This window comes from Coregonus lavaretus (assembly GCF_964263955.1).
Source record: "Coregonus lavaretus genome assembly, chromosome: 30".
In the NCBI taxonomy this organism is placed as follows: domain Eukaryota; kingdom Metazoa; phylum Chordata; class Actinopteri; order Salmoniformes; family Salmonidae; genus Coregonus; species Coregonus lavaretus.
The window spans coordinates 24,462,468-24,481,536 of NC_140017.1; the positions used below are offsets into that span (position 1 = coordinate 24,462,468).

Below are 19,069 nucleotides of genomic sequence, written 5' to 3' on the forward strand. Positions count from 1 at the left end.
CTCTGGTTCCAGTATGTTTTATAGCTGGGTCACTGACCTAACATTGTGGAGGAGCCAAGGCTGCAGGAAATAAAGATAGAGTGATGACAAGGTGAGAGTCAGTCCTTGCCCTTTAGGCCCCCATCTGTGGCTCAGAGACAGTCATTATCTTTCTCATCAACATGTCTTTAAGGTCAATAAAGAGCCTTTGTCAAGCTATTTGCCATGTCTGCTACATGCAGCCAACTTATGGTTCAAAATACTGAAACATTAACCTCAGTCTGTTGTTTATAGGCTTATAGGTGATCTTATCTTTATTATTTTACTCTACAATCATACAATTGTAGACCTCACGTCAATGGTTAGAAATGCATCCCATGCAAATCAGTTTGCATCAACGTGTCACTGTGGACTTATTTCTTTGCTTGGAATCCCAACTGTGCAGGAGTCAGAGCCAATTCATACGACAGACGCCCTTGGGTGGCACACCGCGAGCCACTGGAGGCAGTCTAACACTGGTCCTTGAAACAGTTCTACTGATATGACACTAGTGGAAGGGAGGGCAGTAGCGAAGTCTTCACAGATACAAATACTGAAAGTGTGTTTAGTACAAGAGGCAGATCCGCTGGATGTGGTTCTTGTCACCGATGAACCAGAGGAGCTCAGCTGCAGAATTCAAGACGAGACAAAAAGCGCAGCCTCACTGCCTCGGGGCTACCTATCCTCTGCCTGGCTGGCGTCAAGGTGCGGGGACAAGGGAGTGAGCGCCCACTCTGTTAAAACTATCTGACAAAATGACACCCCAGTGACTCCGCACCTACCTTGGTAGAGACACAGAGGTTGGGATGGCGAAGGAAACGAGAGGGAAAGGTAAGTTGCTCGGTTGAATATCTTTTATATAGCCTACCATGTTTACTCCGGTGTCAAAACCTATGAGGTTAACAGGTAGCATGAGTCGAAGTCTCGACCTAAATCATGTAAAAGGATGCCTGCGCGCAATAGCCCGTTGGCAAAAGACAATCTGTTGGAATGCGTGATGTTACTGTTCAGTGGGCTATCCGAATAAAAAGCAGCCCGTGTCCTCTGAGATGTTTGTCGAACGGTGTGTGAAGATAATTTTTGTCGATGTTGTCTGAGTACGGTCAATATAAATTATTTGGACACGTTTAAGGTGTGAAACCGTCATCCTGACCATTAAGGGCGGGAAAAAGCGCGCGCCAAATGTAGATTTGGCCCTTGCAAATGACACACACATATATATATATATATATATATATATATATATATATATATATATATATATATATATTGAGCATATCAAATTATTTGGGCAAACCTTTCTCATTTCCCGAGAGACTCAAACGCTCATCAATCTTTGTTGACAAGCATGCATTCAAGGAAAAATTAGTATTCAAGGAAAAATTACATTGTTAGTGGATAGGCTATCATTATTAGCCTAGTAGGCTATTTGTTGGACTCTTGTTGTTCTCACAAGTATTTAACAGTATGAATTTGTGTGGTCTAAAAATAAAACTGGACTTTACACAAGTGAAACTGGACACAGGAGTTAATAAGCAGGTTGACGTTTATTGTCATGAGTCTTGTCCTGGAGGCAGAACTGAGTGATTTCCCCTTAGATAGGCCAGCTGCAAAGTCAAAATAGGCTATATTGTAAAAATTTATGAAAACAAACATTAGCGTTTTGGTCTTAATTTAAGGTTAGACATTAGGGTTAGCAGTGTGGTTAAGGTTAAGGTTAGGTTTAATATGAGATGTTATGACTTTATGGCTGTGCCAGCTAGTGACCACTATGCAGAGCTACCTCCAGAACAAGATTCATGATGAAAAACGCTAACCTGCTGTTGATACAGTTAAATTAATGTTGCAATGAAGGTGTTATAACTGTTTTATCTGCATATTTTCATCATACTTGGTTGATATCCAGTTGATCACAATGGGGTTCAATAGCTTACTGACAGGGGCAAACTGGGACCAGAAATCGACCCTGGGATTTCTAACAAACTGGCCCATTTCTTTCCTTGAGGCCCCCACACCGGCCCATTTTTTTCATTCAAGGCCCCCACACTGTCACATCTTTTCCTTGAGGCCCCTATTATTAACCAAATAATGATAATTTAGCGCAAAAAAATGCCTGAAATGCCAGATGGCCAGTCCACCCCAGCTTACTAAAACACCAATGCACATTGATACAATTGAAAGGAATACAATGTATCAAAGCTGCTATATAGCATTCCCCAGGGAGATGTGTTTTGTTGATTATGGAAATTGATAGCCTATTCTTCATGATTCAGTGCATTTAATGAAATATGAAAAGTTCAATGTCGATTACAGTTGGTTCACCTTTATAATGATATTCAGCATTCCACCTTCTCAATCACCTTCCATTGCACCTTGATAAGCCTTATGGTAGGTAATGAAGAAGGTGGCAAGGGGCAATGGAAGGTGATTGAGATGGTGGAATGCTGAATAAATGTTGCTGTTGATTGAATGTGTTTGAGGTAAAGGTAAAAACACAAGAAAGTATCTTGAACACATGACTATGTGTGAAATAGTTGGGCCCATCTTTGGTCTAATGAATTTAATTAGATAACGTTCACGTGACAGATTGTGTGCTGTCCAGCTCTGTAGTGATTTCCGCAACAACAACACATGAAACAATGGGCTTTGGACAGCATGGGTTGTTTGTCCCTATATAGTGCCTTACTTTAGACCAGGGCCACTGGCTTCATCAATAAGTGCATCGATGACGTCATCCCCACGGTGACCGTATGTACATACCCCAACCAGATGCCATGGATTACAGGCAACATCCGCACTGAGCTAAAGGATAGAGCTGCCGCTTTCAAGGAGCGGGACTCTAACCCGGACGCTTATAAGAAATCCCGCTATGCCCTCCGACGAACCATCAAACAGGCAAAGCGTCAATACAGGACTAAGATTGAATCGTACTACACCGGCTCCGACGCTTGTCGGATGTGGCAGGGCTTGCAAACTATTACAGACTACAAAGGGAAGCACAGCCGCAAGCTGCCCAGTGACCAAACGAGCTAAATCACTTCTATGCTGGCTTCGAGGCAAGCAACACTGAAGCATGCATGAGAGCATCAGCTATTCCGGACGACTGTGTGATCACGCTCTCCGTAGCCGATGTGAGTAAGACCTTTAAACAGGTCAACATTCACAAGGCCACAGGGCCAGACGGATTACCAGGACGTGTACTCCGAGCATGCGCTGACCAACTGGCAAGTGTCTTCACTGACATTTTCAACCTGTCCCTGACTGAGTCTGTAATACCAACATGTTTCAAGCAGACCACCATAGTCCCTGTGCCCAAGAGCACTAAGGTAACCTGCCTAAATGACTACCGACCCGTAGCACTCACGTCTGTAGCCATGAAGTGCTTTGAAAGGCTGGTCATGGCTCACATCAACACCATCACCCCAGAAACCCTTGACCCACTCCAATTTGCATACTGCCTCAAAAGATCCACAGATTATGCAATCTCTATTGCACTCAACACTGCCCTTTCCCACCTGGACAAAAGGAACACCTACGTGAGAATGCTATTCATTGACTACAGTTCAGCGTTCAACACCATAGTGCCCTCAAAGCTCATCACTAAGCTAAGGACCCTGGGACTAAACACCTACCTCTGCAACTGGATCTTGGACTTCCTGACGGGCCGCCTCCATGTGGTAAGGGTAGGTAACAACACATCTGCCTTGCTGATCCTCAACACGGGGGCCCCTCAAGGGTGCATGCTCAGTCCCCTCCTGGACTCCCTGTTCACCCATGACTGCATGGCCAGGCACGACTCCAACACCATCATTAAGTTTGCCGACAACACAACAGTGGTAGGCCTGATCACCGACAACGATGAGACAGCCTATAGGGAGGAGGTCAGAGACCTGGCCGTGTGGTGCCAGGATAACAACCTCTCCCTCAACGTGATCAAGACAAAGGAGATGATCGACGGGGCTGTAGGGGAGCAGGTAGAGAGCTTCAAGTTCCTTGGTGTCCACATCACCAACAAACTATCATGGTCCAAATGCACCAAGACAGTCGTGAAGAGGGCACGACAAAGCCTATTTCCCCTCAGGAGACTGAAAAGATTTGGCATGGGTCCTCAGATCCTCAAAAAGTTATACAGCTGCACCATCGAGAGCATCCTGACTGGTTGCATCACTGCCTGGTATGGCAACTGCTCGGCCTCCAACCGCAAGGCATTACAGAGGGTAGTGCGTACGGCCCAGTACATCACTGGGGCCAAGCTTCCTGCCATCCAGGACCTCTATACCAGGCAGTCAGAGGAAGGCCCTAAAAATGGTCAAAGACTCCAGCCACCCTAGTCATAGACTGTTCTCTCTGCTAACACATGGCAAGCGGTACCGGAGCGCCAGGTCTAGGTCCAAAGGCTTCTTAACAGCTTCTACCCCCAAGCCATAAGACTCCTGAACAGCTAATAAAATGGCTACCCAGACTATTTGCATTGTCGTCGTACCCACCCCCTCTTTTACACTGCTGCTACTCTCTGTTTATTATCTATGCATAGTCACTTTAACTATACCTACATGTACAGTTGAAGTCGGAAGTTTACATACACCTTAGCCAAATACATTTAAACTCAGTTTGTCACAATTCCTGACATTTAATCCTATTAAATATTCCCTGTCTTAGGTCAGTTAGGATCACCACTTTATTTTAAGAATGTGAAATGTCAGAATAATAGTAGAGAGAATTATTTATTTCAGCTTTTATTTCTTTCATCACATTCCCAGTGGGTCAGAAGTTTACATACACTCAATTAGTATTTGGTAGCATTGCCTTTAAATTGTTTAACTTGGGTCAATCGTTTCGGGTAGCCTTCCACAAGCTTCCCACAATAAGTTGGGTGAATTTTGGCCCATTCCTCCTGACAGAGCTGGTGTAACTGAGTCAGGTTTGTAGGCCTCCTTGCTCGCACACGCTTTTTCAGTTCTGCCCACACATTTTCTATAGGATTAATGTCAGGGTTTTGTGATGGCCACTCCAATACCTTGACTTTGTTGTCCTTAAGCCATTTTGCCACAACTTTGAAAGTATGCTTGGGGTCATTGTCCATTTGGAAGACCCATTTGCGATCAAGCATTAACTTCTTGACTGATGTCTTGAGATGTTGCTTCAATATATCCACATCATTTTCCTTCCTCATGATGCCATCTATTTTGTGAAGTGCACCAGTCCCTGCTGCAGAAAAGCAACCCCACAGCATGATGCTGTTACCCCCATGTTTCACGTTTGGGATGGTGTTCTTCGGCTTGCAAGCCACCCCCCTTTTCCTCCAAACATAACGATGGTCATTATGGCCAAACAGTTCTATTTTTGTTTCATCAGACCGGAGGACATTTCTCCAAAAAGTACGATCTTTGTCCCCATGTGCATTGGCTTTTTAATGGCGGTTTTGGAGCAGTGGCTTCTTCCTTGTCGATATAGGTATCGTTTTACTGTGGATATAGATACTTTTGTACCTGTTTCCTCCAGCATTTTCACAAGGTCCTTTGCTGTTGTTCTGGGATTGATTTGCACTTTTCGCACCAAAGTACATTCATCTCTTGGAGACAGAACGCGTCTCCTTCCTGAGCGGTATGACAGCTGCGTGGTCCCATGGTGTTTATACTTGCGTACTATTGTTTGTACAGATGAACGTGGTACCTTCAGGCATTTGGAAATTGCTCCCAAGGATGAACCAGACTTGTGGAGGTCTACAATTTTTTTTCGGAGGTCTTGGCTGATTTCTTTTGATTTTCCCATGATGTCAAGCAAAGACACACTGAGTTTGAAGGTAGACCTTGAAATACATCCACAGGTACACCTCCAATTGACTCAAATGATGTCAATTAGCCTATCAGAAGCTTCTAAAGCCGTGACATCATTTTCTGGAATTTTCCAAGCTGTTTAAAGGCACAGTCAACTTAGTGTATGTAAACTTATGACTCACTGGAATTGTGATACAGTGAATTATAAGTGAAATAATCTATCTGTAAACAATTGTTGGAAACATTACTTGTGTCATGCACAAAGTAGATGTCCTAACCGACTTGCCAAAAATATAGTTTGTTAACAAGACATTTGCGGAGTGGTTGAAAACGAGTTTTAATGACTACAACCTAAGTGTATGTAAACTTCCGACTTCAACTGTACATATTACCTCAATTACCTCAACCAACCGGTGCCCCCGCACATTGACTCTGTACCGGTACCCCCTGTATATAGCCTTGCTACTGTTATTTTTACTGTTATTTTACTGCTTTTATTTTTTACTTATCTATTGTTTAGTTAATACTTATTTTTCTTCAAACTGCATTGTTGGTTAAGGGCTTGTAAGTAAGCATTTCACTGTTGTATTTGGCGCATGTGACAAATAAAAGTTGATTTTATGTATTCCCTTTATGCTGCGCTACTTTTGACCAAATAAAGAGGGTGCCATTTGGGACACATACACAGTGACAGTTAGAAGTTGATTCAATGAGTAAAGAGAGACGCAATGGAAGGGAATGAAAGAGCGAGACAGATAGACAGATAGACAGATAGATAGATAGATAGATAGATAGATAGATAGATAGATAGATAGATAGATAGATAGATAGATAGAATCATTTTGAAAGCTCATAACCCACTGGGCAAAACTGATTGAATCGACATTGTTTCCACATAATTTCAACGAAAAATTCAACAAGCCATCAACATAATGGATTTCGTATTTTTTCACCTAACTTTTCACCTAAATTCAATGACATGGTGAAATGTTTTGTTGATTTCACGTTGAATTGATGTTAGTTGACAACTCAACCAAAATTAAATCAAAACTAGACTTTGAAAATAACGTCTGTGCCCAGTGGGAAACTTGTTCTTAGGAGGTAATTAGAGTCCTCAGTACATTGTAGCAGGATGCTTTTCACTCTGTCACTAGTTGTGCAGTGCAGATTATGCATGGTATGCTGTAATATGATTGAGAGGAAAGCATTGCTCCCCAGTTTATAATTGACAGTATATTTCCTTGAAACTATTACAAACTAAATTGTATTGTAAGTAGCAGTAACTGGAGTCCTTTTTTTCAGTTTGTCATAATAGTCACAATATGATGTGAATGGTTATCCCTCACTGAGCTAAAGGCAAATCTAGCTCGCTGTTCTGCTCATGAAGATCATTTGAACCCTGCAATGCTTGGACACGCTGGTACAAGATTGATGGCAAACTGCAATATGTAGGGGTTAATGTTCCTACCTCCATATCTCCGTGATCTATTTTCATTAAATATTGTTGCACCTTTGACTGTAGTGTGTAATCTCTGTGTCAGTGTGGTTTGTAGATAGGACAGTTTTTCTCCTTTTACTTTCCTTACAGTAAAACAACTTGGCCTAGATATAGACTTTATTGTAATCTTTCTTACATTCACACACATTCTTCTTCTTATCTGCTTCATCGTTACTTGAGATCTGCTGTCTTTCATTACCAAAAAGCAGCTGGGGACCAGTAAGGAAATTGCCTTTTTGACAAGAGGAGATGGGAACATCCGTTTTGTTTTTAGCAGAGGCTCTACCAAACATGCCACATCATATGTACTTGGGACATGATGATACAGTATTTCTGTTTCCGCTTCTCCTTAAAACATTATCTCCTCATTGAAGTGAAGAGCATCAGGGGTTTAGGGGTAAGATACACTATACAGTGCATTCGGAAAGTATTCAGACCCCTTGACCTTTTCCACATTTTGTTACGTTACAGCCTTATTCTAAAATAGTTTTTCCTCATCAATCTACATACAATTCCCCATAATGACAAAGCGAAAACAGGTTTGTAGAAATGTTTGCTAATTTATAAAAAATAAAAACAGAAATTCCTTATTTACATAAGTATTCAGACCCTTTGCTATGAGACTAGAAATTGAGCTCAGTTGCATGCTGTTTCCATTGATCATCCTTGATGATTGTACAACTTCATTGGAGTCCACCTGTGGTAAATTCAATTGATTGGACATGATTTGGAAAGGCACACACCTGTCTATATAAGGTCCCAGAGTTGACAGTGGATGTCAGAGCAAAAACCAAGCCATTAGGTCGAAGGAATTGTCCGTAGAGCTCCGAGACAGGATAGTGTCGAGGCACAGATCTGGGGAAGGGTACCAAAAATGTCTGCAGCATTGAAGGTCTCCAAGAACACAGTGGCCTCCATCATTCTTAAATGGAAGAAGTTTGGAACCACCAAGACTCTTCCTAGAGCTGGCCGCCCGGCCAAACTGAGCAATCTGGGGAGAAGGGCCATGGTCAGGGTAGTGACCAAGAAACCGATGGTCACTCTGACAGAGCTCCAGAGTTCCTCTGTGGAGACGGAATAACCTTCCAGAAGGACAACCATCTCTGCAGCACTACACCAATCAGGCCTTTAAGGTAGAGTGGCCAGACGGAAGCCACTCCGCAGTAAAAGGCACATGACAGCCTGCTTGGAGTTTGCCAAAAGGCACCTAAAGACTCTCAGACCATGAGAAACAAGATCCTCTGGTCTGGTGAAACCAAGATTAAACTCTTTGGCCTGAATGCCAAGCGTCATGTCTGGAGGAAACCTGGCACCATCCCTACGGTGAAGCATGGTGGTGGCAGCATCATGCTGTTGTTTTTCAGCGGCAGGGACTGGGAGACTAGTCAGGATCGAGAGAAAGATGAACGGAGCAAAGTACAGAAAGATCCTTGATGAAAACCTGCTCCAGAGTGCTCAGGACCTCAGACTGGAGCGAAGGTACACCTTCCAACAGGACAATGACCCTAAGCACACAGCCAAGACAACGCAGGAGTGGCTTCGGGACAAGTCTCTGAATGTCTTTGAGTGGCCCAGCCAGAGCCCGGACTTGAACCCAATCGAACATCTCTGGAGAGACCTGAAAATAGCTGTGCAGCGACGCTCCCTATCCAACCTGACAGAGCTTGAGAGGATCTACAGAGAAGAATGGGAGAAATTCCCCAAGTATAGGTGGCCAATCTTGTAGTGTCATACCCAAGAAGACTTGAGGCTGTATTTGCTGCCAAAGGTTCTTTAACAAAGTACTGAGTAAAGGGTCTGAATACTTATGTAAATGTGATATTTCCGTTTTAGATTTTTTTAAAATGTCTAAAAACCAGTTTTTGCTTTGTCATTATGGGGTATTGTGTGTAGATTGATGAGGGGGGAGGGGGAAACAATGTAATCCATTTTAGTATAAGGCTGTAACGTAACAAAATGTGGAAAGAGTGAAGGGGTCTGAGTACTTTTATGAATGCACTGTATATACAAAAGTATGTGGACACCCCTTCAAATTAGTGGATTCAGCTATTTCAGACACAACCGTCTGACAGGGGTATTAAATCGAGCACACCGCCATGCAATCTCCATAGACAAACATTGGCAGTAGAATGACCTTACTTAAGATCTCAGTGACTTTCAACGTGGCATCGTCATAGGATACCACCTTTCCAGCAAGTCAGTTCATCAAATTTCTGCCCTGCTAGAGCTGCCCCGGTCAACTGTAAGTGCTGTTATTGTGAAGTGGAAAAGTCTAGGAGCAACAACGGCTCAGCCGTGAAGTGGTAGGCCACACAACCACACAGAACGGGACCGCCGAGTGCTGAAGCGCGTAAAAATCCTCTGTCCTCGGTTGCAACACTCACTAACGAGTTCCAAACTGCCTCTGGAGGCAACGTCAGCACAATAACTGTTCGTCAGGAGCTTCATGAAATGGGTTTCCATGGCCAAGCCTAAGATCACCATGCGCAATGCCAAGCATCGGCTGGAGTGATGAATCACGCTTCACCATCTGGCAGTCCGACAGACGAATCTGGGTTTGGCGGATGCCAGGAGAACGCTACCTGCCCCAACGCGTAGTGGCAACTGTAAAGTTTGGTGGATGAGGAATAATGGTCTGGGGCTGTTTTTCATGGTTCGGGCTAGGCCCCTTAGTTCCAGTGAAGGGAAATCTTAACAATACAGCATAAAATGAAATTCTAGACGATTCTGTGCTTCCAAATTTGTGCAACAGTTTGGGGAAGGCCCTTTCCTGTTTCAGCATTACAATGCCTCCGTGCACAAAGCGAGGTCCATACAGAAATGGTTTGTCGAGATCAGTGTGGAAGAACTTAACTGGCCTGCACAGAGCCCTGACCTCAACCCCATCGACCACCTTTGGGATTAATTGGAACACTGACTGCGAGCCAGGCCTAATCGCCCAACATCAGTCCCTGACCTCATTAATGCCCTTGTGGCTGAATGGAAACAAGTCCCCGCAGCAATTTTCCAACATCTAGTGGAAAGCCTTCCCAGAAGAGTGAAGGCTGTTATAGCAGCAAAGGGGGGACCAACTCCATATTAATGCCCATGATTTTGGAATGAGATGTAGTGTAGTTTTTGGGTGGAATTTTCTTTAATAGGCTAAATTTATTGTATTTCAAAAGTAATATTGGATTGTGTTTGGTTATCAACGCAGCAAAAATATCAACATTTGAAGGAGATTTATGTTTTGCTTGGATAGTTCCATCTCTGTGCCACTGACTTAGTCTGGCTTTAATTCCAGTTTGTCTACAAATTAATAATTGATATGTTGCATTTACATCTCCATCTCAACCAAAAGTAAAAGAAGAGGGCTAAATCAAATCAACCTTTAAATGCACTTTAAATATAGTTTTATTTGATTTTGTCCTATTCTTTAGCTTTGATTTTTGGTTGAGATGGAGATGTGAATCCAACATATCAATTATTAATTTGTAGACAAACTGGAATTAAAGCCAGTCTGTCATTGGCACAGATGGAACTATCCAAGCAGAAGATGAATCCAATATCACTTTTGAAATAGAAGACATTTTGCCTATTAAAGGACAATTCCACCCCAAAACTATGTTTTGTATTTGTTTCATTAGTCCATTGATGATATAGTCCCAAAATGTTTTGCATGTCAGCAATCAAGTTTTCAAGACGAATAACTTTCAAAATACAGAAATACTAAGTCATTGGCACAGATGGAACTATACAAGCAGAAGATACGTCTCCTTCAAATGTTGATATTTGGTGTGATAAAGTAAGGTTATATTTCATTTGCTCTGTTAAACCTACGCTTTGGAATGACTTTGATAGCAACAGTGAATCTATTTCGTTTTTAAGTGGCGATCTCTCAACAACCATTCTCACAATAGCACATTGGTAATAGTCAGTGACAAATATCAAAGCTAAGCACGGCTTGGTTAAAACCCTGGATCTGAGGGCCTTCCGAGTGGCGCAGCGGTCTAAGGCACTGCATCGCAGTATTTGAGGCGTCACTGCAGACTCGGGTTCGATCCCAGGCTGTGTCACAGCCGGCCGTGACCGGTAGGCCCATTGGGTTGGCGCACAATTGGCCCAGCATCGTCCGGGTTAGGGGAGGGCGCCTGCAGGCTGACACATTGGTGCGGCTGGCTTCCGGGTTAAGCGGGCGGGTGTTAAGGAGAGCGGTTTAGTGGGTCATGTTTTGGAGGACGCATGACCCGACCTTCGCCTCTCCCGAGCCCTTTGGGGAGTTGCAGCGATGAGACAAGATCGTAATTGGATATGACGAAAAAGGGGGATAAAAAATAAATAAACCTGGATCACAGACCAAAGCGTAGCTATAGATAGATCAGTTCTCCAGTAGGATGTGCAGCTTATAGTTTTTTTTTCCTATAGTGGAAATAACATTGAAGATCTGACGTTGTTTTAAATGTACAAATTCAACATATTTTATACAAGGTTTGTCTATGTTGAAATTTGGTTACCATAATAACATAATGCTGTCGTTGAAATTTCACCCTCAAAACAACAGTTTACGTTGTTGACTTTTTTCAAATCCTATGTATTTTCCACGTCACAATACGTTGACAAATTACGTTGAAACAGCGTTGATTGAACCAGTTTGTGCCCAGTGGGAAGGCCGTTATCCAACTGATTCATTTGTACCTAGATGAAAGTCGAGACATAGCCGTGCTTTTCAGCTTCCTGTACCGGTAAATTGAACTGGTGACAGTTGAATTGTTTACATTTCCATTTGATTATTATGTCTGGATATCAAAGGCTTTTGTCAGTCTGCAGACAAATAAGGGCAGAGACACCAGACAGTCCTTGTCATCTGTGATTCCTGTTTGTAACATGACTCAGAAAGACCATTTCACTGTTAAAGACAAGTTAAAGAGGAAAGATGGTGATTATCACATATATGAGGGTTGATCAGACAAGTAGCTTTTGTCCTCAGAACTCATTTGAAAAAGTAAGCAGTTCAATCAATAACCCAGACAAACACATTCCCTAGACAACATTGTTTTCTGCATTAATGGCTTCGACTGACATCGTTACTGTAATTATCTGATAGTTTTATTCCTTCATTTATTTTCAGGCATACCAAACATAATAAACTCTGCTTATTGATAAGATCCAAATTGAATGCTGCAGAAAAATACTCAAGACCAATGATTGCAGTTGAATAAATCAACTTAGTTTGGTTAATTCTGTATATCTTCTCTGGCAGCTTTGCTGTGTGATGGGCTGAATAATATTAGTGAGATCCCTCTGTTCCTCTCAGTCCTAATACATGTCTTCAGGTTCTCAAACAGCTGCCAACCTGACTGGCTGACTGAAACAAGGAAGAAAATGCAGCCTCATTATTCTGTCTTTTAAGTCCGGACTGAGTTTGAAACTAAAGTAAATGACCATTAAATGACCCTGCACTGCGGTGCTTATGACCATCAACCATTAGGCAAGCTTTTGGTACTTTAATGAGCTGTATACCAAGCAAGTTAGGTGTAGGCTATTGCCGGTGCACCTCTTGCAGCTGATCAATTGATGTTATGATAATCTCTGTATTGTAATCATCTTCATTCCTGGAGCTAGAATCATGTCCCCATTGAGTATAGGCTATTCATTTATATATGTAACGTGCAGCTGCTGTAACATGTAACTTGAATTAGTCCCAAATTGTCCCACTCCAATAGGGTTTTTCAGTTTCTGCCCAAATGATTGTGTCCATCCTGATTTGCACAATGATTGGGATTCAGCACAGAGCTAAAAATAGCCCTGTATGAGGGGAGGCAGTGATTCTCTCTCTCTCTCTCACTCTTTTTCATACCTCAGAGGGAGAGCTCAGTCTCACAACCACTCATGTTTGCTACTTCAATCACTACATTGTTGCCAGATAAATTATAGATATGCCTGGCTGACTCTCTACCGACAAATTACAATGCCAAACAGTTGAAGTGTTACCTTTTTGATAAGTTTTCACAATTATTGTTTCCATGTATTATTTATGTATCTTTTGCAACCTCATGTAAGCCCTCAAATGGCCCTATTGTCCATGGAATGTTTGAGCCATGAAGACATTTGTCATTTTCCAATAACTGACGATTATCATCTAATGTTACAATCTTATGTGCCATAAGTGATATCTTAGGTTTTGCCTCTTTTCGGCAGTGCTGCCAAGTGCTCAACAGGCAGCAGCAGCATAGTGTTCCCTAAACTCTACTCAGGCATGTGATAATGCATTCAGACCGTGACCTCAGTTATGTATTCAAGCATGCAAAATAGTGTTAATTAGAATTTAATGTCTGTTTGTTATGAGGAAGCACACAGGCACTGGGTTGGCGAGCACTGCCTGTATACCTAACCGGGAGCCAGAAGCTAGCTGGCTCGCTGGCTGGCTGGCTGGGAAGGGAGGGAGAGAGAGAGAGCGAGAGAGAGAGAGAACAGCACTTTACAGTAGCAGCTCTTTGCCACAAACTACAGCTTGGATAGATTTTTTTTTGTAAAATCTTAAGAGGAAGGGTTTTTATAATTTATTTTTTATAATTAGTCTCTCTCAAATATATTCAAAATGAGTTCAATATTGACCACAGATTGTGGTGGTTACTTACCGATAAGGGAATATGCTTTAGAGTGATTTAAGCTGTTATGCCTTTTTGATTACTTCATCGCCTACATAAACTCATCATTTGGCTACTTCGTTTAAAAACTACTTGAGCAATTTCTCCCCCCTCTCACTCTTGATGTGCGTCATCAGAGGAAAAAAGTATATGTTGAAATCCTGATCCTGTGCCATAATCCTGTGGCATATTATACACTCACATCCACTCCTCATCCATTAGCTGTGGCCATTAGGCGTCATGCTAAAAAAGGAAAGGAGGCCTGATAGCCTTCCTCCTCACTGAGCTCAATGCAAGGTCTGTTGTCAGAGCTAAGCTATAGAGCAGACCCTCTCTGCCCCTCACTGGGTTGTCATTTGTCAATGTAAAACTCACCACCACTGACCCTGCCTATGTCTGTAGTGAACCTCAGCACCGACGTATGTGACCGTTGCTGGGTAGAGAGAAGTCAGGGCAGTATACTGTAGGTATTGAGTGAGATTTTATATCAAATGGCAGATTAAGAAGGTTACTATATAAAGACGTGTGCATTCTGCTGCCTGCCTGGAGCTGCAAAGCAAACTATTATCAAAACAAAAATATCTACAGGGATGACATCTTGAGGGTAAGTGGGTATTCCATGTGGAAGGTGACAATTGAGCGATTTAGCACATTTGATGGAGAGATCAGTCTCCTCCCCTGTTCCCCAGACCTCTCTTTTGCACTATTTTTCTTCGGCTGTAGAAATGTATTTTAATTGTGTGTTAAAATGGGATTGGATAAATTAGAAGATATTAATGAGTATGTCCAATCCACAGTAGACCCAATGGTTCTCCTCATTATTTACCTTTGCCACCCTCCACCCTAGCCTGGTTGCAAGTCTGTCTCTGCTGTCTTGCCAACTCCTTATGGAATTGTCATGCCCCTCCATGAATCACAGTCACAAATCACAGAGTCAGGGCACAATCATACAGAATGTTCTGATGGACATGTGAAGCAGACCCTAGTGCTCTTTCTACTCTGTGTTGAGAAGAAAAGAACATACCCGGAACACCAAAATTGGTTTTGTGGAAGTTCCCAGAACATGCGTTAAGTCTCAGCAAATGTTCTCATAACACAAAAACTGTCCAGTCATGCTGATGAGTATAGAATGTTTGTATAAAACAGTCGCGTGATGTTGCAAAAACATTCCTAGAACGCATTTAATGTGTTATTTAAAGGTTCCCAGAATGTTTCATTAGGTTGTGGGAACAGTCTAGTGAGAACATTGTGGGGACATCACAAAATATATTTTCCCAAAACACAAAAATATTATCTTTAACCTTAAACAAATATGCTATGAATGTCATAAAAACAGACTTATTTGGAAATTGTGGAACATTGTGCAACATTGTGGGAATGTTCTGTGCAACCTTTGTGAATATCAAAATGAGGAAAATGGTGACGGAGCTGCCTGAAGAGCCAGATCACAGTAAGGGCCCAGGACGGTGGAGAGACTGAGGGCCAGGCAGAGGGTGAGCAGATTTCTTGAAGAGAGCTGCATTTTATTTTAAGGAGATTATGGTATGTTCCTGATTAAAAGGGATTTACAGTATATCTATGGGTTCTGAGTAGCCCAGATGCAGAGGGTCCGGACATTATCCCTCAGGGGTGCTGGGTTTCCCCCCTAATGGCTCTAAGGGAATAGCATGTGAGGAGTCCTTGGAGTTCTTGCTGGGCCAATTCTAGATTTATGCTACACAGTATGCTCTAGGCCAGGGTTTCTAACAGCAGAACTCCCATGGATCATCCATACAAACATTGTTTTTCTCGCTTTTTCTAGTCTTTACTATGGTAAACATTATAAAAATGAGACTGTGAGTGTGAATCCCATTGAAACAATAACATAATACAAAGTACAATCAGTGTATTATGAATTTGTTTTATCTCCCAAAGCTCTTCAGATATTATTGAGCTCTGTTGATATGAATCTCTCTTTATTTGTTTGCAAATCTTCTCCAACTTTCTGTTTAACATCTGATGATAGGGACCAACCAAAGTCATACGGATATGCTAAATATATGCTAATATATTATTTCTCTAGCATTGCAATCCATGCTATTTTATGTTGTTCTATTTAGCATTTATCCCAGGGCGAGTCATGCAGGGATATGTATGATAGGAGAGGTAGAGAGATGAATGAGTTCAATTATAAATCTTTCAGGAGCGGCGGTTTGGGTTATTCCTCTTTCAGCCATGAGACACCTTCCTGAATTCATGAACTCAATCATCTTTAAAAGCCACCCGCCTCCAAATCTCTGAATATAAAAACATTACCCCAGCCTCATTGCAGGTTAATGTGCCACCCTATTGTATATCTGTTTAATCATATACATTGCATGTGCAAATGAGGTATTGAATGTATAGAGTAATTAGATTTAAAGTTAATCACTTAGAATACATTACAGAATAGCGTATAGATTTCAGGTGATTGGTTAATGCCCCTGTTTGCAATCATTATCAATTAGTCATTAGGAAATACAGTGCCTTCGGAAAGTATTCATACCCCTTGCTTTTTAAACATTTTGTTACATTACAGCCTTATTCTAAAATTGATTACATAGTTGTTTCCCTCATCAATCTACACACAATACCCCATAATGACAAAGCAAAAACTGTTTTTTTTTTAAATGTTTGCTTATTTATATAAAAAAAAGAAAACATAAATATCACATTTACATAAGTATTCAGACCCTTTACTCAGTACTTTGTTGAAGCACCTTTGGCAGCGATTACAGCCTCGAGTCTTCTTGGTTATGACACTACAAGTTTGGCACATCTGTATTTGGGGAGTTTCTCCCATTCTTCTCTGCAGATCCTCTCAAGCTCTGTCAGGTTGGATTGGGAGCGTTGCTGCACAGCTATTTTCAGGTCTCTCCAGAGATGTTAGATCGGGTTCATGTCCGGGTTCTGGCTGGGCCACTCAAGGACATTCAAAGACTTGTCCCGAAGCCACTCCTGCGTTGTCTTGGCTGTGTGCTTAGGGTCGTTGTCCTGTTGGAAGATGAACCTTCGCCCCAGTCTGAGGTCCTGAGAGCTCTGGAGCAGGTTTTCATCAAGTATCTCTCTGTACTTTACTCCGTTCATCTTTCCCTCGATCCTGACTAGTCTCCCAGTCCCTGCCGCTGAAATACATCCCCACAGCATGATGCTGCCACCACCATGCTTCACCGTAGGGATGGTGACAGGTTTCCTCCAGATGTGACCCTTGGCATTCAGGCCAAAGAGTTCAATCTTGGTTTCATCAGACCAGAGAATGTTGTTTCTCATGGTCTGAGAGTCTTTAGGTGCCTTTTGGCAAACTCCAAGCGGGCTGTCGTGCCTTTTACTGAGGAGTGGCTTCCGTCTGGTCACTCTACCATAAAGGCCTGATTGGTGGAGTGCTGCAGAGATGGTTGTCCTTCTGGAATGTTCTCCCATCTCCACAGAGGAACTCTAGAGCTCTGTCAGAGTGACCATCGGGTTCTTGGTCACCTCCTTGACCAAGACTCTTCTCCCCCGGTTGCTCAGTTTGGCCGGGCGGCCAGCTCTAGGAAGAATCTTGGTGGTTCCAAACTTCTTCCATTTAAGAATGATGGAGGCCACTGTGTTCTTGGGGACCTTCAATGCTCCAGACACAATCCTGTCTCTGAGCTCTACAGACAATTCGTTCGACCTCATGGCTTGGTTTTTGCTCTGACATGCACTGCCAACTGTGGGACCTTATATAGACAGGTGTGTGCCTTTCCAAATCATGTCCAATCAATTGAATTTACCACAGGTGGACTCCAATCAAGTTGTAGAAACATCTCAAGGATGATCAATGGAAACAGGATGCACCTGAGCTCAATTTCGTGTCTCATAGCAAAAGGTCTGAATACTTATGTAAATAAGGTATTTCTGTTTTTTATTTTTTATAAATTAGCAAACATTTCTAAAAACCTGTTTTCGCTTAGTCATTATGGGGTATTGTGTGTAGATTGCTGAGGTTAAATAAATAAATACATGTAGAATAAGGTTGTAACGTAACAAAATATGGAAAAAGTCAAGCGGTCTGAATACTTTCGAAGGCAGTCAGTCAGTTCTAGTACCATAGTTACAATGTGCATGGATACTGGAGCGATAGAGGTAGATACTTATAGGGGTAAGGTGACTAGGCATCAGGATATATGATAAACAGAGTAGCAGCAGCGTATACGATGATTGTATGTGAGTGGGTGTGTGTAGAGTCAGTATAAATGTATGTGAATATTGTGTGTGTGTGAGCACATTATGAAGTGGGTGTTTGTGTGTGTGTGTTGTGTTGGAGTATTAGTGTGCGTGAGTGTAAAGGGTCCTGTGAGTGTGTAGGGTCCTGTGAATGTGTAGGGTCCTGTGAATGTGTAAGGTCCTGTGAGTGTGTAGGGTCCTGTGAGTGTGTAGGGTCCTGTGAGTGTGCATAGAGACAGTGCAAAAATAAAAAGTAAATACAAGGGTCCTGTCCTGAAAGGTGCTGGCCTACCCCAGGCTGTGGTTGAGCAATGCCTTGTAACACATCTGCTGTTCATGGACTATCCTATCCTCCATTCCATGACTCAATAGAGAACTCCAAAGGTTGAGACACCCATCCCTCAATGAGATATTAATAGTGAAAACATTTGACCTGATGGAGTCCTGTAAGAAATGAAAAGCTAATTAATTCCTGTGTAGCGATGAGGAGAAGCTGGGCCGTAGGAGAGAGAGAGAGAGAGAGATGGAGAGAGTGAAAACAGTGAGGGCAGAGAAGGTGCCATGGTAATGGGAGCCATGAACTCAGCGTTCAACATCCAGTATGGCACTCTGCAAATGTCCTCTGGAAGTGGATAATATAGGAAGGGATGAGGGGATGAAATGAACTGAGATCAAACACAAGCAGCCTGGTGTTGTTGTGTTGTGGAGTAAAGGCTCTTAGATTCTCAGACACTGGCTCTTTGTGTGTGGAGTCGGGAAAGCTCACACAACTCAATTTTTCTCTCTCCCATGGCAGTTCTCTGGAGGTTAGAGCAAGGGAACGATTTGCTTTGTCACTTTCACTTGTCATTGATCTTGTTTGAATTCAATAGTACTTAAAGGAAGAATCGTTGGTTGTCTGAAAGTCATTTATAATTAACGTTATTGCCTTTATCTGGCATTAC

General features: G+C 42.4%; 1 protein-coding gene across 1 annotated transcript in view; it reads left to right on the forward strand.

Moving 5' to 3' along the window:
• Nucleotides 1–718: 718 nt before the first annotated feature.
• Nucleotides 719–19,069, forward strand: part of LOC311105584 (membrane-associated phosphatidylinositol transfer protein 3-like) — a 133,481-nt gene continuing 115,130 nt past the window's right edge. Inside the window, exon 1 of the mRNA XM_084147775.1 lies at nucleotides 719–849. Coding sequence (XP_084003901.1) covers nucleotides 825–849 — 25 coding nt within the window. The 5' untranslated portion in view covers nucleotides 719–824. The remainder of the gene's footprint in view (nucleotides 850–19,069) is intronic.